The sequence below is a fragment of the Zalophus californianus genome, chromosome 7 (genome assembly GCF_009762305.2).
Source record: "Zalophus californianus isolate mZalCal1 chromosome 7, mZalCal1.pri.v2, whole genome shotgun sequence".
Classification (NCBI taxonomy): domain Eukaryota; kingdom Metazoa; phylum Chordata; class Mammalia; order Carnivora; family Otariidae; genus Zalophus; species Zalophus californianus.
In genome coordinates, this window is record NC_045601.1 from 51,108,422 (window position 1) to 51,133,291 (window position 24,870).

At 39.2% G+C, this 24,870-nt stretch overlaps 2 protein-coding genes across 8 annotated transcripts in view; one reads left to right on the forward strand and one right to left on the reverse strand.

Annotated features, from left to right (window-relative positions):
* The window catches only part of METTL24 (methyltransferase like 24), a 112,935-nt gene that overhangs the window by 47,890 nt on the left and 40,175 nt on the right, over positions 1-24,870 (forward strand). For all 7 annotated transcript variants that reach the window (XM_027601178.2, XM_027601177.1, XM_027601175.1 and 4 more), the window contains exon 4: positions 1,139-1,367. In XM_027601178.2, coding sequence (XP_027456979.1) covers positions 1,139-1,367 — 229 coding nt within the window. The remainder of the gene's footprint in view (positions 1-1,138; positions 1,368-24,870) is intronic.
* Positions 10,408-10,779, reverse strand: LOC113926763 (signal recognition particle 14 kDa protein-like). Its single transcript, XM_027602100.1, has one exon. It carries the CDS (start codon positions 10,777-10,779, stop codon positions 10,408-10,410), a length of 372 nt encoding a protein of 123 aa, XP_027457901.1.

Genomic DNA, 24,870 nt, shown 5'->3' on the forward strand with positions numbered 1-24,870 from the left:
AGAATTACAGCTGAGGGACAGCAGAGGGTTAACATGCCATGGGTCCAGCAAGGGAAAAAGCAGTGGAGTAGAAGTGAAGGGAAAGAACAAGGCAGATGAGAGTATAGTAAGAATGTCTAGGTGGAGGATTTCTGTACTGGAGACTTATTTTAGTCAACTAAAAGCAGGTCAATAATTGTTAGCCAATGAACTTGTATATTTCCAAATTATGAAATAACTGAGTCAGTAAAGTCTAAGAGAATGAAGCATTTCTGCACTAGGTTCAGGTTTGGTCAACGTATTATAGATGCTCTGAGATTTTGGGATCTTAAATCACATCTAATCATAGTATTTCGGACAAAGAAGCCATAATCACCATTTAAAAAAATAATCCTCTTTCATTTAACTTCATGTTTTTCATCCAAACTGGTGCTTTAATCAAAGTGATGAATATAACTCCACCTAATATGTCTGAGTAATATGACGGAGTAAATTAAAAATGCATTAAGTATATGGATGTTCCACTTGATGTGTTACATACTGGGTACTTAAGAACAACTAATTCATAATTTTTTCCTCCTGTTGATGTGAATTTAGATGAGGTATCTCTTCTGTTTCTTGAGTAGAACCACACACAGTTGACCTTTCTTTAGCTGTACTATTTTAAATTACATTCCATTTCTAAGGAAACAGCTGTTGTCTTTAAGTCAGACCTCATGCATCGTGGCCATTAGAACAGAGACAAATTACCTCATTAGTAGACTGCCCCTCTCCCTAAGGGAACTGATCCCGGTGCTTATATTTTTGATGTATTCTGAGAAAACTTCTTAAGATCACTGGACAGTCTTGTTTCGTTGCTGTTATGGTTTAAGCCTTTGTAAAAAATTAATTTGGTATGCCTGTACATGTTTGAACATGTGATTCTCTGGTCTGCATTTAGCAGATGATTTCTCTGCTTGCTTTTTACCCAGAAGCTTTTTAGCGCTAATGCTTTTTGTGAAAGAAGAAGGTTTATTGAATGTGTGCAGTTAGCTATGTGTTAAAACAGGAGAAAGCTTGATAAGAATAAGAAAATTGGCCTTAGAATCATTTTGTCAATCCAACACTTTTGCTTCATTATAATTTTCTTGTTATTGATTTCCATCCTCTTTCTTTATAGGCTAGGGAGTGATGATACCCAATTTGAGGTTAGCATGGCCAACAGTGGATGTGAGGTACATCGTTTTGATCCTAGTGTGAAGTCGGCTCATATTCTGGAGAGTCAGCGCCTCTGGTATCACCGCTTGTCTGTCGACTGGCGGGACCCGCATCCAGCTGTGGCTGCCCAAAAACTGCATAGCAACACCAGAAAACTGGGCACCATTTTGAATGAATTTGGGCATCACAAGGTGAGAGTTTTCATTTGATTTCATAATGAAATAAAGTGAACAAACTCATCAACTTAAAAAAAAAATGCAAACCGAGAATTGGATAGTGGAGGATCCAGTTTCAACCTTACTGATGATAACCCATCATTATTTATAGAGTCAGCTCTGTAGACATAGAGTTTTGGCAGGGATCAAGATCTTTAAGTTGATTTGTAGATTGCAGTTGCTGTTGAGTAGTGCTAGGGTTTTGGCCAAGACTGGGCAAGGAAGTAAGAAACCTACTTCTGGCATGGGCTCAGGAGTCCCATTTTCGTTTGGCAATTGGTTTTAAATGTTCAGACAGAGTGAACTACTTATGTCAGTCTCAAATACAAAGTAATCGGGGCCAGGTTTTTTGTTTGATAAGAGATTGCCCATGTGTTGTGTTTCTCACTGTTGTAGCAACTACTTTGAGTCTCCAGGCTCTTGAAGGCCAGAACATATGTATATCTTTGATTAAAACGAACTTTGTAAAATTGAATGGACATTATGTGTGTTGCAACTGATATAATTATGTCAAAAGATGACAAATCTCTACAAGTATCTTATTGTGAATAGATAGCAAAAAGAAACCCAATCTCTGAACCGTGTTCCTTGAAAGCAATTTTTAGTGTAGACCCAAGCCAATTGCATTCTGTAGGCAAATACTAGATAATTCTCCTGAGTGTACTTGGCTTGTGTTTGTTTGCCAACCCTTCTTGGGCTTGGCCTATTTTGCCTTCCTGTTCTCAGTCAGAGATGGCATGTGATTTAGAACACGCCAAAATGGGTGTTTCTGAAAAACAGTGTATATGGAATTCAATTTTAAACTTGAGTTGGCTGCCTGATCTTTAATAAAAGGGCTTTTCCTCTGCTTTGTTCTTTTTCTCCTCCTCCTCCTCCTTTTTTTTTTTTTTTTAACTCCTTTTAATTGGACTGCAGGAGCTTCTTCAAGAACCACTTCAAAGAATTTGCTGCTCTTCTAACATGTGATTAACTATTGATTTGTATTTTGCTCTGCCATTGACAGTAACTAGCATTGAATAACTGAGAGCCTTAATGAAACGTATATAGGATTTGGGGAGTAAAATCTCCAAACAGAAACTGAAGTGGGAACATTTTTCAGAAATTTATTTTATTTTTGCCATTTGTTACCTTCAGAGACCTGTTTTAAAAAAAAAAAACAGCTGAAAATTACAGGCTTGATTCTCTAATATGTCAACTCTTGATTATTCAAGGAGCTAGCTACAGATTCTTTGTGTTCATGTGGGACTCTTGTTGCTCCACGTTAATGCTCTTTACACCCTGGCTCTATCTACCCTCACTCTTCAAAGAATAGACCTTGTAGAGACAGCTTTTTTTGATAATATCTCAGCAAAAGTTTTGGTAAATGTGAGGATAAAATAGGGCTTTGAAAAATGGCCTGTGGATATCATTTATCCAAGCCACATTTCCTATGGAAAATGCATTTTCAGATAACCAGGTATGCACCTGAATTGTGTTTGTTTAACTCCATAGGAGTTGCAGTGGGCAAACCTTTATGCTGAGGATGAAGCATGAGATCTTTTATGCTGCCCCTGAGACAGCAGAAATATTTACAGTAGTACCTAAAAAGGATAAATGTTTTAAAGGATTTTTTATATTCCTAAAGCTACTTATTTTTATTAAAAACATTAATAATGACATCTAAAAATAAGCGTTTATGTTATGTGTATTTTACCACAATAAAAAAAACAAACATGAAAGTGATCTGGGTCAGAATTGCCAGGTATATATTTGCTGCTTTAAAAATTCCTTATTGAAGAATTTAAAAGAGACTGATATTCTTTCATAGATTGTTTCTTTTCTTTGCTTTTTTTTTTTGCGAATGCTTTAAAACAAAACAAGGAAAATGAAACCCATCAGTGAGTGATTGCTTCCATTAGGAACATGCCTCTAGAAGCTATGTGGTGCCAGATGAAAGGAAACTTCATTTCTGGCCTGCAGCAAGCAAGGTCTGTTTTCATTTTTCTGCATGTGTACAGACACTGGTAAATAGGATGTGGCTCTGGCAGGGCAAGCAAGTAGAACACGAACACGCACACACACACACACACACACACACACACACACACACACACACACACACGTCTGTGCTTGAGTCTTGCCTTCTTCACTCATTTCTTCTGCTAGTGACTTTAGAAACCAGGGGGGTTTTTGTTTTATTTTCACCTCATGATGTTAAACTGTTTCATATAGTTGGGTGATGTTTTCCAGGTGAGGCTGTGATTTTTCTTCTTCTTCTCTTTATCCATCCCTAGATTCCAGCCACTCAGGCCAAAAGGAAAGGCAATACTCTGAGACGGTGACAGAAAGATGCATAGGGCTTCTGTTCTGCTTTTAGAACTCTTTGGTAATTTTAATTTCCAACTGTAAATCAAAAACATTTCTAAAGCATCTGGTGAGAGCAGCTGCATCAGCAAAAGCAGGAGAACCAGAAGCCAGTCTGTCAGGGAGTAAGATCACCTGGATCCAGCATTAGTAATGATGAACTGTCTTCTTGCTCATGTGCTTGTTGCTGTAAACGATGCATAAGAATTTTTCCAGAATGGGACTAGAAATAGTGAGTCTGAAGTTTCTGCTCATATTAATCACACCGTATGCTTTTTTTTTTTTCCTAAAGTCTGTATCACACAGAGTATCCTAAATGATCCAGGCTGATTAATGAGAAGTTTTTACTTTCGGTCTTTACCATGCTGTTGATAGTATGAGTAACAGGACTGCCTTAGAGTTTACCTCTGGAAGTTCAGTGATTTAGGTTTGAAGCACCCATTCCCTCCTTAGTTTTTGGCACTAGGAGGGAGAGTCATTTAACTGCTCTGGTGCTCCGTTTGATTGCCCGTGTAATGGGGACCATGATACTCCCTAAATGGATTGCTTTTGAGAATTAGATCAGAGAACACAGTGTGATTTAAAAATGATTCTAGGGGTGCCTGGGTGGCTCAGTAGTTAAGCGTCTGCCTTTGGCTCAGGTCAGGATCCCAGGGGCCTGGGATCGAGCCCCACATCGGGCTCCCTGCTCGGCGGGAAGCCTGCTTCTCCCTCTCCCACTCCCCCTGCTTGTTTTCCCTCTCTCGCTGTGTCTCTCTGTCAAATAAATAAATAAAATCTTAAAATAAATAAATAAATAATGATTTTAAATTCAAAGACTTTTAATTAACCATTTCAGGAAGTCTTTACAAAATTTTATAGAAAACATTTTCTGTTTTCTCTCTTTCTTTGTTTTCAGGGAAAATATATCAGATTTCCCTGGAAATTGATAACCGCACCTAATTCCACTCAAGAGTTTTTAATGAAAGCTTTGTGCGAAACTGAAGGGCAACTGGTTCTTCAGACAGGGTCGTAGAGAATTGTTATTGTTTGCTGCTCTGGGGCACTGAACAGCCTTGCTGGCGATTGTGTAGAAAGTAAACACTGTGTTGTAGAGAAATTAAATAAGCGGCTGAGAATTAATACAGAGCAGAAGTGGGGGGCGGGGCCTCGGGCTGCGGGTCGGACGACAGGGTGGAGCTGGACTAAAGCTGCTCAGCGCCGGGGGGTGGGTCGTCCCCGGGTGGGGACGCTGCCTGGGGCGGGGTGTCCGCAGGGACCCTCATTGGAGGGGCGCGGCCTGAGTCCCTGGGCCCGGAGCCCGCCCCGGATCACCAGACCTCACGTCTGCTGTGTGGTCCCTGGGTTGGAGAGGAGGAGCGCTTTGAAATTGAACTACAAGAAGATTCCCTTTTCTTTTGCTTATCAGATGGACAAATATAAACAAGATGTTGATACCGCCCTAGAGTGAATACTCATGCTTTGCTGGTGGAAATGGAAAATGATAGACTCAGGAAGAAAATTTCACCACATGTGTATATTATGTCGCTCTTCATTCCTGGAAATTTTCTTTGCCTTAAATTCTATTTTGTTTGCTATAAGTTCTGCTCTACCAGTTTTTGTTTTGTTTTGAGTTTTTTTGATAAATATGTGAAATGTCGTTCTAGATTCCTTTATTTTCATTATTATTATTGTTATTATTTTAAAATATAGTTTAATTTATGTCCTTTGTGTTCTCCTTCTCTGACAATTTGCTCTTTTCGGTTTGGTTTGGCATAGGGGGGGTACATCTTCCTTTTATACTTTTCTTTAAGTCAACTTTAAACTGATTCACCTTTCTTAGAATTATCTGGAGAAATAATACCAATGGACTCATGAGTAAACTGGCTTAATTATGTTTTCTAATACATATTAAAAATACCTAACAAACAAAAGATTTTGAAATGCTTATTTGTATGACCTAAACCATCTTTCATCCCAGTATGGCTCATATTAATGTATATATGAATCACCTGGGGAATCTAATTAAAATGCAGATGTTGATTCTGAAGTTCTGGGGTGGGACCTGAGATTCTGCACTCCTAGCAAGCTCTCAAGCTCTGCTGAGGCTGCTAGTTGGGGAACCATACCTTGAGTAGCAAGGCCTGTACCATAGTCTGAGAAACACAGGAACAGAGGATATGTACTAGTAATTTGTGTCCCCCCCCCCCCCCCAGAGGCCCAGCACTGGACCACTTTATGTCCTATTTTATTTTATTTATTTTATTTCAGTAGGAGAGAGAAAGCACAAGGGGAGGACAGAGGAAGAGGGAGAGAGAGAAAAACCCATGCCGACTCCACCCTGAGCGTGGAGCCAGGCGTAGGGCTCCATCCCAGGACACTGTGATCAGACCCCAGCCAAAACCAAGAGTCTGCTGCTCAACCGACTGGGCCGCCCAGGTGTTCCTGGACTACCTTGTGTTCTAATGTCCTCCACCCTCAGCCTGAGTCCCTGCTAAGGGTGGTATGAGGCACAGATGATGTGCTATGCTCCAGACCATTTTTCCATTCTCGTGCCAGCATGTACCAGATTCCTGTTTCAAACTTGCTGGTTTCTTGGAACAATTTTTTTTTTCTCAGGAGGGAAGCTCCTTTATAAAAATGTCTCCCAGTGTTCTCCCATACCAGTTCAAGGACCAGACATGCCCAAGTCCTAGGTGACTAATGGTTTACCCTCCAGCTAGATCTCTGTGTCCCAGACGTATGTTCCTAACTGAGGGGTATATGGCTTAAGAGCAGGGATTTCATTGTGTGGACTCCCATCCCAACTACCTAGTGAAGTGCTCAGTAAGTATGTAGGATACTTGACCTGACTTTCTACCCAGTATCTTCCTAAATAAAACGTGCAGTGTATCGAAGTTTGAATGCTTTATCTTTTCACACAGACCCACCACAGAATTAATAAGCAGCAGCTAGAGCATCCAGAGGCCTTAGCCACTGATGTTCAGAGTATTTGGGTGGAAAACACCAAGATATGTTATGGTGAAGGTAGAAATCCAGGTGACTCTTTTAAGGCCCAGTGCAATCTTCCGTTTAGACTTGTTTATATTACTTTTTCAAAGAGAGGTGTGTATCTTTCTGTGTATTTGAAGGCAACTTCGTCTTGCAAAAATGCTATTTAATCATGACAAGGCTGTTTCTGTGAAATAAGCCAGTAGCAATTTAGGAGTAATGCGTCAGCTATGCTCCTGAGTTGCAATTTGAAATGCAGAGATATTTTTCTGTCTCCATCAATCTATAGTGGACCCAAAGGACAAACCATCTTGAGAACGTGGGTCTAGAACTTCTGCGTTCAACATGTAGAAAATGAGTTTTGGCTTTTTACCCTTTTTCACTTATCTATAATGGTGAGATTTGCTGTGAAGCAAATTTCTGTGTTCTTAGTGACTTTTTGAAACATTCAGTATTTAGCTAGCATGTAGATTATAAAGCCTGTTTAAAGAATGAGTTAGGTGCATCTGGATCTAGCGGTGGTTTGTGTTTTCCTTGGGCGGAAGCCATGACTGGCGAAGTTGTGTGTGAAAGGTGCTCTGGAATCCAGAGACCCACTCCCACCTGCACAACCCAGTGATTCTCAGATTGCATTGTTAGACTTGGTAACACTGGAAAACAAACCAAAAATAACAGCACAAGTAAAGAATCCCATCACCTAAGGACCTTGATTAAAACTTCGAACCCAGAACCAACCTTAGAGAGATTCTCACTTAGCTGGTCTGGCATGGAGCCCAGGGAGCTGGCCATCTGCTCCCTCAGGATTCCTTTGGCTCTCCTTCCCAGCTCTAACCCAGGTAATAGAAAGATCACCCTGTGAAGAGCCTCAGCATGTAGAGAGGCCTCTAGTGACTCAGCCTTCCATTTGCAAATCCGCCCCCCTCCTGTGCATAAAACCGTTTAAACAAGAACGGGGTTGAGAGGCTGTGTGCTTCTGCAGCCTCCTTCTCTGTCTCTTCACCGAGTTCCTGTGTCCTCTGTGCTTCAGTGTTCCCTATGAAAAGGTGTGGGATATGAACCGCTACCATTTGAGGAGGGTTGTGCAGGCAAACATTTTCATGTTGGTGAGAGAAATGAATGAGGAATTTTAAGGAGACCAGAATTATGATTTTATGTAAAACAAAGCATTTTGATTGAGTGTTGCATCTTTTGAGATTTTCAAAGGCACCCGGAATTATTACAAAAGGGGAGGATTTCACTCAGAGAGGAAACGAGCCTCCAGCGAGCTGGCATTTGGTTTTCTTCACTGCTGTGTACCAGGGGTGGGTATATTTGTCTGAGGATTTTTGCCATTTTGACAAAGTTTTGGGAAGGAGAGCCAAAGGAATCCTGAGGGAACAGAGGGGCTCTAAGCTTCAGGGGCCCATAAAGGTTTCCCTCTGTTGTGACTTCCTTTTGTACAGGAGGCTGTGGTTCAGTAGAAGAATGTTCTGTTCAGTGTTGCACAGCCCAGTTTCACCAGGTCTGCCAGTTCCTCTATATGTGTTAAAAAATGCTTAATGGCTTTTGACAGTAAGAGGCCCCAGAACTTGCTCTCCTATTAGTGAATCCTCTGAGGGAGTGTATTCCTGAGCGAACCCTGTGAGGTCACACCCCGGCCAGCCATTTCTGCCCCGGGAGCTCAGCCATGCCGGTGCTCAGAGGTGCCATGCATAACGAACCACCCATGAAACAGGCTCCGGGTACTTGGGGAAAAAGCGGGCATAGTTTTATTTGGAGGTAAAACCTGATTTATCTTCCAGCCAGTTGAGGAAGGTTTCACTTGCCACTTTTTAGTTTAAAACATAGGGACCTTATAAAAACACTAATTTCCTAGCATGGAGTGGCATTCATCAGTTTTGCAATTAAAATGATAATGAAACATTTCTTGTAAGAACTTCTCTTTAAAATCAGCACGCCATTAGAAGGAATTATGTAAAGCAGCCTCTCTGTTCTAAGCTTTATTTTAAGATTTAATTTATTCCAGATTCTGCAGGAAAAAACCATCCATGTGACAAGCCTGCTAACAGATGTCAATTTAGTTTTATAGCACATGCCTGTATTTCAGAGTCAGAAAATGGAGATTATTCTTTTTGCCTGCTGTTTGTTACATGACAGAGCTTCATAACACTATGCCCTGGAGGATAGCTCATTAATAACTAATGGGCAAGCAACTTATCACCTGCTTTTGTCTTCTGCAGTGTTGATTGTAAGCTTTATTTCACATTACCCTTTTGGATTAAAAGAGGTGCTGGAAAGAGCAAAGGTGACAAAAAATGGATTTTTCTCTTTTAATTTCATCTAGGTCAGAAGACAGATTATACTGTAATAAAGAGAAATAAGAGAAAAAATAAAAATCATTCAACCAGAAAAAACTAAATCTCTATTAAAATTTTTTGTGGCGGGGCACCTGGGTGGCTCAGTCGTTGGGCGTCTGCCTTCGGCTCAGGTCATGGTCCCAGAGTCCTGGGATCGAGCCCCGCGTCGGGCTCCCTGCTCAGCGGGAAGCCTGCTTCTCCCTCTCCCCCACTTGTGTTCCTTCTCTCGCTGTGTCTCTCTCTGTCAAATAAATAAATAAAAAATCTTTAAAAAAATTTTTTTTGTGTGGCATAGGTGGATAAGATAAAGTAATTCTGTATGGTAAATATTATATTAGAATCAACCATAACAAGAACTCTTCCTTTCTTCATATTCACAGGGTCCATTTCTCTAGGTTCACATGGTATAGTAATTATTGTTTTATATGTTGCTCTTCTGTTCATATTTCCATCTGTCTGTCCATTCATCCATCCATCCCTTCCTCCATTCATCCATCCATCCCTTCCTCCATCATCCATCCATCCCTTCCTCCATTCATCCATCCATCCCTTCCTCCATTCATCCATCCATCCCTTCCTCCATTCATCCATCCATCCATCCCTTCCTCCATTCATCCATCCATCCATCCGTTCCTCCATCATCCATCCATCCCTTCCTCCATTCATCCATCTATCCATTCAATAAATATGTGTTAAATATTTTCCATATGCAAGTACCTCTGCTTAAATGATGAAGCTACAGGGAAAAAAGTGTCTCTCTCTTTTTAAAGATTTTATTTATTTATTTGAGAGAGAGAAAGAGAGAGCTCATGAGCCTGAGCACACACCCGTGTGTGTGGGTGAGGGGGTGGGAGGGGCAGAGGGGGAGGGAGAAGGAAAGGGAGAGAAGGAGAGAATCCCAAGGAGACTCTGTGCTGAGCGTGGAGCCCTAAGCAGGGCTGGATCCCATGACCATGAGATTATGACCTGAGCAGAAACCAAGAGTCATCTGTTTAACTGATTGAGCCATCCAGGTGCCCCAAGTCTCTTTTTAATTAGGAAATTTTAAAAAATGTGGTAAAATATACGTAACGTAAAATTTACCATCTTAACTAATTTTTTTTTCTTTTGCGGATAAATACAGGTTTAATGATCCATTGTTCTTCACACAGATGGCCACAGAGACTTTATAATCCCAGGATATACAACCATGCAACACAGGCCAATCAGCCAATTCTAAAATAAACTTGGCTTTTTACAAGCATCCTGTAAACACTGCAGCACTCCTTCCATCCAAAATGACCCTCATCTCACATGAAATGTTATTATAGGGGAACCAGAAACCTAGCTTTGTGGCCAAGAGTAAAAACCAAAGGAAACGTAGTAATTCAGTGGTTAGTTGGTGAAAGCAGGGTATCTGGTGCCCTTCCCTGCGCTGCTTTGCTCTTCCTACTCTTGCTCTTCCCGTCCCTCTTCTTCAGCCCATCCACATGAGCTCTCAATAGGTTTGAGTAAGCCATCTGAAGCTCCTTCACTTCTTTGGAGCTCACCACGGTGCTGATCTTCTTTTTCCCATCAGTAGCTCTGAACAGGCACTTGTTGTCTAAGGGCTCAAAGCCCTCTACAGAACCCTTCCTTGGAAAGGATTTAGTTCGACCATCATACTTCTTCGGGGTGATGAACACGCTGCCTGATAACCGGCACTTCTGGGAGAGTCTGGTCAGCTCCGTCAGGAACTGCTCACTCTCCAGCAGCACCATTCTGGGGCTGCTAGCTCCCCTGCCCAGCTTAACTGTTTTTAAGGGTATAGTAATGCTAAGTACAGATCTCCCTCAACTTAAGATGGGGTTATGTCCCGATAAACCTATTGTAAACAGAAACTATCGTAAGTTGAACGTGCGTTTAACACACCTAACCCACTGGACATCATAGCTTAGCCTAGCCTACCTAAAAGGTGCTCAGGACACTTAATTAACCTACAGTTGGGCAAAATCATCTAACACAAAACCTATTTTATCATAAAGTGTTGAATATGACATGTAATTTATTAAATACTGAAAGTGAAAAACAGAGTCGTTGAATGGGTACAGACTGTAAGTGTGTGGGTTGTTGACCCTTGTGATCATGTGGCTGACTGGGAGCTGGACAGAGGATCACACTCCATATCACTAGCCTGGGAAAAGATCAAAATTAGAATATGAAGTATGGTTTCTACTGAATACATATTGTTTTTGCACCATTGTAAAATTGAAAAATCGTAAGTTGAACCATTTTAAGTTGGGAACCATCTGTATATCCACATTGTTGTGCATCCAATCTCTAGAACATTTTCATCTTGCAAAACTGAAAGTCTCTTCCCATTAAACACTAATTCCCCCGTTCTGCAGCCCTTGGCAACCATCATTCTATTTTCTGTTTCAATGATCTTGATTATTTTAGGTACCTCACATAAGTGAAAGCATACAGTATTTGTCTTTTGTGACTCACTTATTGCACTAAGCATAATGTCCTCAAGGTTCATCTATGTTGTAGCATGTGACAGGTCTTCCTTGTGTGTTTTTTTTTTTTTAAGGCTGAATAGTATTCCCTTGCATGTATATACTACATTTTGTTTATCTGTCAGTGGACCATGGGGTTGTTTCTGCCTCTTGCCTATTGTGAGTAATGCTGCTATGAGTATGGATGTGCAAGTATCTTTTTAAGGCCCTGCTTTCAGTTCTTTTGGATACATACCCAGAAATGGAATTGCTGCATCCTATGGGAATCTATTTTTAATTTTTTTGAGAAACTGCCTTACAGTTTTTCAGAGTAGCTGTACCATTTTACATTCCCATAACCAAGTTTCTTAAGATTTAACATGTAGCTAAAGTACCAGACACGTGATCCTGTAATGAGTGCTACGAAGAAGTGTGACGTGCTACGGGAGTGTTTAATAGAGAAATCCAATCTCATATGCCATTTATTTTTGTATTCCTGATGCCTAGTCCATAGCAGGGACTTGATAACAGGTGGGTGGGTAAATGCACCATTCAGACCCTTGGTGATTGGACCCCTTTCCTTTGTTTCTTTCCTGATATCCAGCTTCCCTCTGTTCCGCAGGAATGGCACTGGAGGGCCAAGAAAAGCTAGATGACTAGCTTTCCCTTGGTGGCCTCTACTGATGTCTGGTGAGAGTATGCAAAGTATTTTCCAGTAGTGTTCTTTTTCTTAATCTGTATCTCATCTAATATTCAGAGATGTTGAGATATTTCCACCAGATATGTTCCTGCCTTTTCTTTGAGGGAGAAAAGAGAAAGCTGCCTGCAGATGTAAGATGGAAGTGCAGTGGAGTTAGAGAGGGGTGGGGTATTCAGGGAGAAAATGTTCTTTCTATTCTTAGAACACCGCTTCCAGTCCCTAAAGAATTTTGTTCTATAAAGATAGCAAAAGGGCCTCTTGCTCATTTTCTCATTTGGCTTAAATCAGTAGCATTTTGCTCAATTCCACGCTATTTATAGACATCTTAAATTGTAATTTAATTCTTGAGATTTTTAAAGGGAATTTGAGATATTCAAAATGTATAGGCATTATATTTGGAGACTTTTAACTTCTTGCTTCGGTTTTATAAAAGGAGTTTGTGTATCTGATCCCCAAACCAATGACAGACATAGTTATTATTCTATCCAGTTTTTTTATTTTGCTGGCAATTGAGGCAAAACAAGAGGCCACAAAAATATTTGGCACAGCTCTTTCCTTGGAAATTTGTATTGATTTTGCTGTTTGCCACAGCATTATTATGATGATAAACTGCAGAGATCCAGTTATCTGTCTGAAATGAGTCCTGAGGATTTCTCACAGTTGTTCCCGTCATGGTATTGGCACAGGAAAACAATACTGGTGACATTTTCAGAATGCTGTTTTGGGGGCAGGTGGCAGGTATTGGGGCCGTGTTGTCCAGTGGAAGGGTCACTGGCTTTCAGCCAAAAAGACCCTGGCACCAGCTCTATCTCCTGTTAGTTGTGTGAATAGCACAGGTGAATTAAGCCTTCTGAGCCATGTTTTATTTTTCTGTAAAATGGGAATGATAATACCTTCTATGCAAGACCGTTAGGATTAAAGACAAAAAGTCGGTAAAGAACGTAGCACAGTGCCTGGTCAGTTGCTCCCCAGATGGGAGCTGTTTTTAAATAGTTACTAAGTTGGATTGATATTGTTTTAGGCAGTATTTAAATACCTGGAATGGAGTATTATGGTATGGACCATTTGGTATATTTTATTGTTCTTCTGCTTTCTATTGATCTCTGGTGAGAGTATGGAAACTATTTTCCAGTAGTGTTCTTGGAGTGAGGAATCTCCAATAGGTCAGCCCTTTACTCCAGAAAATGTTAAAGAGAATCAGTATTCTGGAATGGATTTTGGAAGTGTTTAGAACACAGCAGTATGAATCTGATGTCCAGACACCACTGCAGTGTCCTTAGGATTGATCTTTCTGCTGTGATAGTCATAAATGTAATTGATCTGCATTTCAGATAGTCCACCTGATTCACGATATTGGTAAAAATCTTGTAGTTCAGTCATCTTCCCCATGTCCATCTCTTGGGCATAGTACTTAAAGTCCCATAGGCTTATTGAGTGTATTGTTGGGAAATCATTTGGGTGGTGAGTACTGATGTCTTTGAAAGTATTTTATGTAGCAATGATTCTTTAATACTTTCATTACATTTGCCTTATGACATTGTATTTTCTCTAGGTTGACCTCTCTGTCTCTGAAGCCCTGTTAGATCATTTTGTCTTTTTGAAGACATATCAAGTATAATACCAACAGTTGACTGAACTGCTCAGGAATATTCTGGATAACTAAATTTTCTTACTAAATGAAAGAGGTGCTGTTGCTCACCTCTGTCTTTATTGTTCCTCTCCTGTGCTTCCTACACTATTTAAAGTATAAACATCTCAGCTGATGTGCAAGATCTCAGTGCAGTTTTCCAACTTCTTCCTTTACTACCACTTTTCTACAGGTATTCTGTGCTCTAACCTAATGAGACAAAACACTTCCAAGTTGCCTAAAATTTCTCGCCCCATGGAGCTTCAATCACAGTTCCTTTTATCACTAATATTCTGTTTCTGAGCAAATCAAAATCTCACCTGTCTTTCAAGTCCTAGTCCAAATACTATCTCATCCACAAAGCTGTTCTTAAAACCATTTAATATTTTTAAATTATATAAATGATATTTCTCCACTGTAGAGAATTTAGGTAATAGAGAACACAGAAAGGGAAAGGATGACAATTAAAGTCACATGTAATTCTACCACAAAGATAACTACTATTAATTAATATATGTAGTCTTTCCTGGGACGCCTGGGCGGCTCAGTTGGCTCAGCAGCTGCCTTCGGCTCAGGTCACGGTCCCAGGGTCCTGGGATCAAGTCTCGCATCGGGCTCCCTGCTCAGCGGGGAGCCTGCTTCTCCCTCTGCCTGCAGCTCCCCCTGCTTGTGCTTGCTCACTCTCTCTCTCTTTCTGACAAATAAATAAATAATACCTTAAAAAATATATGTAGTCTTCCCTTTCAGACTTTTTCTCACTATGGTAAACATATTTTCACAAAATTAAAATGGGATCATACTGTATATGCTATTATTTCCTTTTTGTTATGGACTTTATTTTTTTAGAACAGTTTTAGGTTCACAGCAGAATTGAGGGGAAGGTACAGAGATTTCCCAAATGCCTCCCATCTGCACAGCCTCTCCCATTATCAACACCCCCCACCAGAGTGGTACAGTTGTTATAACTGATGAGCCTACGCTGACACATTGTAATCACCCAAAGTCCATAGTTTATGTTATAGTTCACTCTTGGTGTTGTACATGGTTTGGATAAACCTATAAGGGCATGTATCCATTATTATGGTATCATGCAGAATATTTTCACTGCCCTAAACATCCTCTGTCTCTGCCTATTCACCTCCTCCTCCCACCGCCCCAAACTGCTGGCAACCATTGATCTTTTTACTGTCTCCATAGTTTTTCCCTTTCTAGATTGTCATAGAGTTTGAATGATAAAGTATGTGGTCTTTTCAGATTCACTTCTCTCACTTCGTAATATGCATTTGTTTCCTCTATGTCTTTACATGGCTTGATAGCTCATTTCTTTTTAGCCTTGACTAATATTCCATTATCTGGATGTACCACAGTTTATGTAGTCACCTACTGAAGGACATCTTGGTTGCTTCCCAGTTTTGACAATTATGAATACACGTGCTATAAATATCCACAGGCAGGTTTTTGTGTGAACATGTTCTCAATTCCTTTGGATCGTATGGCAAGAGTCTGTTTAGTTTCATAAGAAACTACCAAACTGTCTTCCAAAGTGGCTGTACCATACCATTATGCATTCCTACCAGCAGTGGGTGAGAATTCCTGTTGCTCCTCACCCTTAACAGCCTTTGCTGTTGGCAGTGTTCCAGATTTTGGTCATTCTAATAGGGGCATTGTGGTATTAATAGCTGTTTTAACTTAACATTTCTCTGATGACATATGATGTGGAACATCTTTTCACTTGCTTATTTGCCATCTGTAGATCTTTTTTGACAAGTTGTCTGTTAAGGTCTTTGGCTCATTGTTGGTATTTTTATCATTGAATTTCAAGAGTTCCTTGTATATTTTGGATAACAGTTCTTTACCAGATGTGTCCTTTGCAAATTTTTTTTCCTAGTCTGTGGCTTATCTTTTCATTCTCTTGACATTTTCTTTCACAGAGCAGAAATTTTTAAATTTCAATGAAGTCCAGCTTATCAATTCTTTCTTTCATGGATTGTGCCTCTGAATTAATTACATGTGACAAAGTAATTGTTAAACCCAAGGTCATCTAGATTTTCTCCTACGTTATCTTCTAGGAGTTTGTTTTACATTTAGGTCTGTCATCCATTTTGAATTAATTCTTGTGAAGGTGTAAGGTCTATGTTTAGATTCTTTTCTTTTCTTTTTTTGGCATGTGGATATCCAGTTGTTTCAGCACTGTTTGTTGATTGAGTTTTCCTCCAATGCTGTCCTTTGCCAAAAATCAGTTGACTCTATTTATATGTGAGTCTATTTCTAAGCTCTCTATTTTGTTCTATTGATCTATTTGTCTATACTTTTGCCAATACCAAACGATCTTGGTGACCATAGCATTATAGTAAGTCTTGAAGATGGATGCTGTCAGTCCTCCAGCTGTGTTCTTCTCCTTCAATATTGCATTGGCTAGTCTGGGTCTTTTGCCTTTCCATATAAACTTCAGAATGAGTTTGTTGATATCCACAAAATAACTTGATGGAATTTGGATTGGAATTATGTTGAATCTATATCAAATTAGGAAGAACTGCCATCTTGACAGTTTTGAGTCCTCCTAATCATGAGCATGGGATATCTTTCCATTTATTTAGTTTTTATTTTATTTTGTTCATCAGAGTTTTATGATTTTCCTCATGCGGATCTTGTACAGATTTTGTTAGACTTATACTTAAGTATTTCTTTTGCTTCTATCCCCTGAAAGAGATTGTCAAGAATTGGTATAATTTCTTCCTTAATTGATTGGTGGAATTAATTGGTGAACTCATCTGGGCCTGATGCTTTCTGTTCTGGAAGTTTACTTATTATTGATTCAATTTCTTAAATAGATACAGGCCTGTTCATGTAGTCTTTTTCTGCTTGTGTGGATTTTGGCAGATTGTGTCTTTCAAAAAATTGGTCCATTTCATCTAGGTTTTCAAATTTGTGGGCAGAGAGTTGTTCATAGAATTCCTTTATTATCCTTTTGGTGTCCATAGGATTTGTAGTGATGGCTCCTCTTTTATTTCTGATATTAGTAATTTGTGTCCTCTTTCTTTTTTGCTTAGTTAGCCTGACTAGAGGCTTATTGATTTTATAGATCTTTTCAAAGAACCAGCTTTTGGTTTCACTGATTTTCTCTACTGATTTCCTGTTTTCAATTTTGTTGATTTCTGTTCTCTTATTATTTCTTTTATTCTGCTTACTTTGGATTTAATTAGCTCTCTTTCTAGTTTCTTGCAATGTAAACTTAGATTATTGATATTAGATCTTTCCTCTTTAATATAGGCATTCAATGATATAAATTTCACTTTAAACACTACCTTCACTGCATTCCACAACTTTTTTTTCTTTTTCTGCATTCCACAAATTTTGATAAATTGTTTTCATTTTCATTTAGTTCAAAATGTTAAAAAATTTCTTTTGAGATTTCTTTTTTGATCCCTGTGTTATTGGAAGTTTGCTTATTAATCTCCAAGTATTTGGGGATTTTCCAACTATCATTCTGTTACTGATTTCTAGTTTAATTCCACTATGGTTTGAAAGCAGACATTGTGTGATTTCTATTCTTTTAAATTTGTTAAGGTGTGTTTTCTGGTCCAGAATGTGATCTCTCTTTGTAAATGCTCAATGTGAGCTTGAGAAGAATGTGTAATCTGTTGTTGGGTGAAGTGATCTATAGATATCAATCATATACAGTTGATTGATGGTGTTGTTGAGTTCAACTATGCCCTTACTGATTTTCTGCCTGCTGGATTTGCCATTTCTGAGAGGTATTAAAATCTCCAACTATGATAGTGGATTTACCTATTTCACTTCATAATTCTATTAGTTTTTGCCACGCATAAGTTTGACACTTTGTTGTTAGGCACATGCATGTTAAGATTGTTATGTTTTCTTGGAGAATTGACCCTTTTATCCCTGATAACTTCCCTTGCTTTGAAGTCTGCTCTGTCTGACATTAATATAGCTATTCTTACTTTCTTTTGATTAGTATTAGCACAGTATATTTTTCTCTATTTACTTTTAATCTGTATGTGTCTTTATATTTAAAGTGGGTTTCTTGTAGTATAGTTGGGGTTGTTTTTTGATCCACTCTGACAGTCTCTGTCTTCTAATTGATACAGTTAGAACATTGACATTCAAAGTGATTATGAAAGAGTTGGATTAATATATACCATATTCATTACTGTTTTCTATTTCTTGTCTTTGTTGTTTGTTTTTTGTCTTCCACTTTTTTCTGCTTTTGTGGTTTTAATTGAACATTTTATATGATTCCACTTTTTTATTTTTAGCATATCATTTTATAGCTCTTTTTAAACTTTTTTTTAGTGAGTGGTTGCCCTAGAGTTTGCATTACACATTTATAGCTAATCCAAATTGACTTTCAAATAATACTGTACCACTTCCTGGATAGTGTGAATACCTTATAATAAAAAATAATCTTAATTTCTCCCTCCAATCCTTTGTATCATTGCTGTCATTCATTCTACTTACATATACGCATATGATGTATACATGTACATACACAATAAAATACCTTGTTGGTATTGCTATTTTGAACAAACTGTTATCTGTTAGGTCAATTAAGAATAAGAAAAATATGGTTTTACTTTACCTTCTCTTATTCCTCTTCAAAGCTCTTTCTTATTTTATGTAGATCTCAGTTTCTGACCTATATCATTTTTCTTCTCTCTAAAGAACTTCTTTTAACATTTCTTTCAAGGCAGGCCTACTGGCAACAAAATCCTTGAATTTTTGTTGGTCCAAGGAAGTTTTATTTCTCCTTCATTTTTGAAGGATAATTTTGCAGAGTACAGAATTCAGGTCGGTGGTTCTCTCCGTGCTTTAAATATTTTACTCCACTCTCTCTTTAATTTGAAAAAATTTTTAATTTGAGTATAGTTGGCACACAATGTTACATTAGTTTCAGATGTACAATATAGTGATTCAATATCTCTATTTGTTATGCTACACTCATCACAAGTGTAACTGCCATCTGTCATCATACAACACTATTATAATATCATTGACTATATTCCCTGTGCTGTACCTTCCATACCTGTGAGTTATTCATTCCATTACGGGAAGCCTGTATCTCTCACCCCCCTTCACTCATTTTGCCTAGCTTTTCTACCCCCGCCCCTCTGGCAACCATCTGTTTGTTTTCTGTATTTATGGGTCTGTTTTAGCTTTTTGATTGTTTATTCATTTGTTTTTTTAGATTTAGATTTTTTTTAATTTAGATTTTGTTTTATTGGTCATATGGTATTTGTCTTTCTCTGTTTGACTTATTTCACTTAGCATAATACCTTCTAGGTCCATCCAGGTTGTCTCAAATGGCAAGATCTCATCCTTTTTTATGACTGAGTAATATTACAGTGTGTGTGTGTGTGTGTGTGTATGTGTCACATTTTTTTTATCCATTCATCTACAGGATGGACACTTAGGTTTCTTCCATAATTTGGCTATTATAAATAATGCTGCAATAAATGTAGGGGTGCATGTATCTTTTCAAATGGATATTTTTGTTTTCTTTGGGTAAACACTCAGTAACCTCCACTCTCTTCTTGCTTGCATGTTTTCTGAAGAGAACTAGGGTGTAATTCTTATCTTTCTTCCTCTGTAAGTAAGGTTTTTTTTTCCCCTTTGACTTCTTTCAGGATTTTTTCTGTATCTTCAATTCTCTATAGTTTGAAAATGATATGCCTAGGTGTAGGTTTTTGGTATTTATTTTGTTTGGTATTCTCTGAGCTTCCCAGATCTGTGGTTTGATGTCTCACTTTAATTTGGGGAAATTCTCAGTCATTATTATTTCAAATATTTCTTCCGTTCCTTTCTCTCTTTCTTCTTCTGGTTTCCCATTATGTGTATGTTGTATTTTATGTGGTTGTCCCACAGTTCTTGGATGTTCTATTCTGATGTGTTTTTTTTCTTTCAGTCTTTGTTCTCTTTGCTTTTCAGTTTTGGAAGTTTTTATTGATAGATCCTTTTAAAAAAAAAGATTTTATTTATTTATTTGATACACAGAGAGGGAACACAAGCAGGAGGAGTGGCAGGCAGAGGGAGAGGGAGAAGTAGGCTCCCCGCTGAGCAGAGAGCTGGACATGGGGCTCAACCCCAGGACCTTGGGATCATGACCTGAGCTAAAGGCAAATGCTTAACTGACTGAGCCACCCAGGCACCCCTATCGATATATCCTTAAGCTTAGAGATTCTTTTCTAGGTTGAGTCCAGTCTACTTGTAAGTCCATCAAGGGTTAGGGCTAGAGTTTCAGTGTTTTTGATCCCAAGCGTTTCTTTTGGATTCTTCCTTAGGATTTCCATCTCTGCTTACATTGCCCATCTGTTCTTGCATACTATCTACTTTATTCATGAGAGCCTGTAGCATATTAATCATAGTTGTTTTAAATTCCCTGTCTGATAATTCCAACATCCTTGCCATGTCTGTTTCTGGTCTCTTCAAATTGTGTTTTTTGCCTTTTAGAATGCCTTGCAATTTTTCTTGATAGCCAGACCTGAGGTATTGCATAAAAGGAACTGCTATAATTAGGCCTTTAGGAATGTGATGGTAAGGTGTAGGGGGAGGAGAGGTGTTCTACGTCCTGTGATTAGGTCTCAGTCTTTAAGTGAGCATATGCCTCTGAACTGTGAACTTCTCAAGAATTTCTCGGTCTTTTTCTCTTACCTTAGGTGGGACAGGATGGCTAGAGTGGGCTAGAGTTGGATATTTCCCCTCCTCAGGTCAGTTAGGCTCTAAGAATCCCCCAACAGGTGACATTCAGGTTAGCCAGTTTCTCCTGAGGGCAGCCTTGTTAGGAAAAACAGAAGCTCTGGCATATTTAAAAATGATGCCCCCTGCCAGAAACCTGAGGGGACTTTTCTCTGATGTTTACTTTGGGAATACAGTCAAACTCCTGAGAGTAGATCTCACAATACTTTGGGGACCCTCTATGACCGGGTCTCCTTGGAGTTTTTAACACTCAGACTTGTCCATACTGAGCCTCCAGCACTTTGTCGATTACAGTTCAGGTTTTCTAGCCTTGGCACAGCTCCTACAGACTGTGCTCGGGGAAGCCAAACCTCCCGGTGTTCTCTCTGTACTTCTTGTTCTCTAATCCTGGGCTACGTCCTCCTCTCACAGATCCAAGAGGTGTTGATTTTTCAGTGTGTTCAGCTTTTTACTTGTTGCTAGGATGGAGTAGCAACCTCCAACTTCCTACATGAGGAATTGGAAACCAGACGTTCATCTGCCTTTGTTTTTTTACTTAACAGAATATCTTGAACATTTTCACATATAATAATATAGACATATAATAGACACTTCATCTAGATATATTGCAGCATTGTTTATAATAGCAAAATTCTGGAAACAGGGTAATTGTCTTTTAACAGGGGACCAAATAAGTAAAATATATTTAAAGCCCATACAATTGCACTCGGACTGATAAAGAACATGCTATATAGATCTGTATTTCTCTGATTGGAAAGATCTCCGAGTTAACTCAGAGATTCTAGGGTGGGAGAAAGACATTTCACTGCCTGTCCTTTTGAAGAGTTGGAACATTTTTTTTTATCATGTGTATTTTATACTTTTCCCGTAACACTTTATGAAATACCTACCTGCAATGTAATTTTTAAGAGCTGCATATTTTCTAGTGAATGGATGTATCAGAGTTTATTTAACCACTCTAAATATTTTAGACATGTACATGGATTATTTTCTGTTCTTAATGACCATAAACTGTGCAGTCTTTTAGGCTGTTCATACACATGGCTAAATTATCCTTAAGAGAGTTTGTACCATTTTATTTTACTGGGATTCTTCCAGTGAATGTGATTGCTTACTTTTTTGAATTTCCGTAAAGTTTTGTTTGCATGCCTTTTATGGAACGCAGCTTTTTTTTTTTTTTTTTTGTATCATAATTACCTGGGTACTTCATGTATCTTTGTGATACACTGTGTATCTCTACAGTACACTGTGAAATTCCTGAGATGGTGATCTATCACGTTCACCTTTTCTGCAATTCAGCACAGAGCATAGTGCCTGGCCCCTGTAAAATGTGTAGTAAGTAAATAGAGGTGCAGTGAAATGAGTTAGTTGCACACTGTTAATGAGCCGCTTTCTAAAATGATGGTAGTGAAACTTGCTGGGCTGGCTGAGCATCCTGAGATCATAGCCTTCTTTATAAACTACTGTCCTCTTTGTGGAATATCATCAAATACCAATAATTTAACCATTTGACTTAGTGATAATTTTACCAGGAGAAACCAAGAACTATATATGTATGTACTATAAAGTCACAACAAGGACCACGTGTAGCCAAGCTGTAGGATTAAACAGGATTGACTACTTCAGGTTTCCTCATTAATAATTGGTTGCCACCTTTCATTTATTTTTCTTCTCTTGACCCTTGGTGGCAGACAATTAGTAGACCGTATGAAGGCTTAAGAAACACTGGTGAGTTTTGTCATGTGGGAAATTACCTTGATGCAGTGTAGTCTCCAAATATACTACCAGGTAAGCTATCCCACAGGTTACAGATCACAAATTAAGGTGCTTGAATCACATGAATCAAGTAAAAGCACACAGTGAGAAATAAGGGACAGAGATGGAGTAGGTTCATGTATTTGTGATTTGGTACGAGTGAGATAGAAAGACCACACTGCATGAGTCCTGGTCCGCTGGTCGGTCTCAGCCCCACCGTCCTTCCTCCTCTCCCCCACCTCCTCCCGTCATCTTCCTCCCTCTCCCCCTCCCCTTCTTCTTTTCTCATCAGCCTTCCCTGCCAGTGGTGTCGTAATGAGGAACAGAGCTGAGGTTTGGAGCAAGGAGGCTCAATTGAAGAGACACAGGGACAAGTATGTCTGGCCAAAATTGTAAATTCACTAACTGGTCTAAGAGCAGCTTTGAGGGTTTTTTTTTTTTTTTTTTTAAGATTTTATCTATTTATTTGACAGAGAGAGACACAGCGAGAGAGGGAACACAAGCAGGGGGAGTGGGAGAGGGAGAAGCAGACTCCCCGCGGAGCAGGGAGCCCTACACGGGACTCGACCCCAGGACCCTGGGATCATGACCTGAGCCGAAGGCAGACGCCTAACGACTGAGCCACACAGGCCCCCCAGCTTTGAGTTTTATTTGGCAGAATACCTGTGGGGTCAGAATGAGTATAATCCATGGGTGGCCAATATAAGACCTCATAAATATTGGGTGACTCATATACCTCATGTGTATTTAATGTTTAGTGACAATTTTAATGTTTATTCAGCATTTCTGTCGCTGTGTATGCTCAGCACATATCTCTACTACTTACTTTACTTATGCTTAATGTTTCCTGGGTTACTTACCTATACCTGACACATCTTGTAAGTTTCGCCTATCCCATTCGATTTCTTGTTTTCTATAGCAGAATTGAATATTCTCAAATAAGACAACAAATGCACGTTACCAGTTTGAAACTTAAAATTGATAAGATTGTGTTGATTAATTTTCATCATTAATCCACTTCAGCACTTGAATGCTCAACCACCTCTATCCAGTGTCCACTGGAGCCTAAACCAGTCATTAATAGGGATAGGGCCTTGTTAATAACACAGAGTGAGCAAAGTGAGTATTTGACAATACTGTAAAGACATTCTGAGCTTCATTCTTATGGTACAGTACTTGGTTGTAGAAGATGGAACTGGGTGTGCACTTATCGTAGGACCTTCTGTGGAAATTGTTTTCATTCTTTATTTTTATTTTTTACAGTTTTATTTATGGGGCGCCTGGGTGGCTCAGTTGGTTGAGCATCCGACTCTTGGTTTTGGCTCAGGTCATGATCTCAGGGTCATGGGATCGAGCCCCACAATGGGCTCCGTGCTCAATGGGGAGTCTGCTTGAGATTCACTCTCTCCATCTCCCTCTGCCCCTCCCTCCCTCTCTAAAATAAATGAATAAATCTTTAAAAAAATTAAAGTTTTATTTAAGTAACTTCTACACCCCACGTGGGGCTCAAACTCATGACCCTGAGATCAAGAACCGCATGCTCTACCAGCTGAGCCAACCAGGTGCCCCTTGTTTTCATTTTTTAAAAGCAAGATTTCTTGGGGGTGCCTGGGTGGCCCAGCTGGTTAAGCATCTGACTCTCGATTTCAGCTCAGGTCATGATCTCAGAGTCATGTGATCGAGCCCCAAGTCTGGCTCTATGCTCAGCGGGGAGTCTGCTTGGGATTGTCTCTCTCCCTCTGCCCCTCCCCCCCCACTCTCTAAAATAAGTAAATCTTTAAAAAAAAAAACACAAGATTTCTTATATGAATCTGTCCTCTTAGCATTCAAGTCCCTTAAAATGGATCTACAGAAAGTTATTTTGACAGATTTATAAGCCCCATAGTGTCCAAGACAGTGCTTTATGACAAGTAGGGATTTTTCTCCTGTGGTTAAATTCTGGTTCATTGAGATTTTGCTATTCAGCTAATGGCTATCATTGGTGGTTCTGCCTTAGGATATCGGTCTGAAGGACACAGTCTCTGGTCTCAGGCACAGGACAGCCAGGATCTTAAAATTTCATAGAATATTGAATTCACCAAATCACCTATTAATCCTTCCTTAGCAATTGGTCTAAGTTTCTTCCCCCGATCTAGATTTTAACCCAAGTGGGTTCAGAGAGGAAAGTAAAGAGATAGAGTTTAGCCTTGTCTAGCTAGCTTCCTTGTAAAAAGTGGTAATATGCAGGGGAGCCAAAAAGATTAGCAAAGAACATGAACAGAAGCAATATTGTCCCCACTGGAAGGTCAGCTCAGCTCTCAAAATGACTTTTATTCATTTAACAACACAAGGGACGCAGAAATGAAAAAGTCAGCACCTTCAGTGAAATAACTACTTTGGCCTGATAGGGTTACTGGAAGTAAGAAGGATAGGGATTTGGCCAACAATGTTTTTATATAAAACAAACATGTGCTAGTACTGATGGTACTTTCAATAAGCCTCCCAATACATTTTTTTTTTTTTTTTTTTTTTTTTTTTTTTAAAGATTTTATTTATTTATTCATGAGAGACAGAGGAGGAGAGAGAGAGAGGGAGAGAG

Excerpts from the sequence above, each read along its gene's own strand:
- LOC113926763 (XM_027602100.1), bottom strand. The coding sequence starts at position 10,779 with ATGGTGCTGCTGGAGAGTGAGCAGTTCCTGACGGAGCTGACCAGACTC.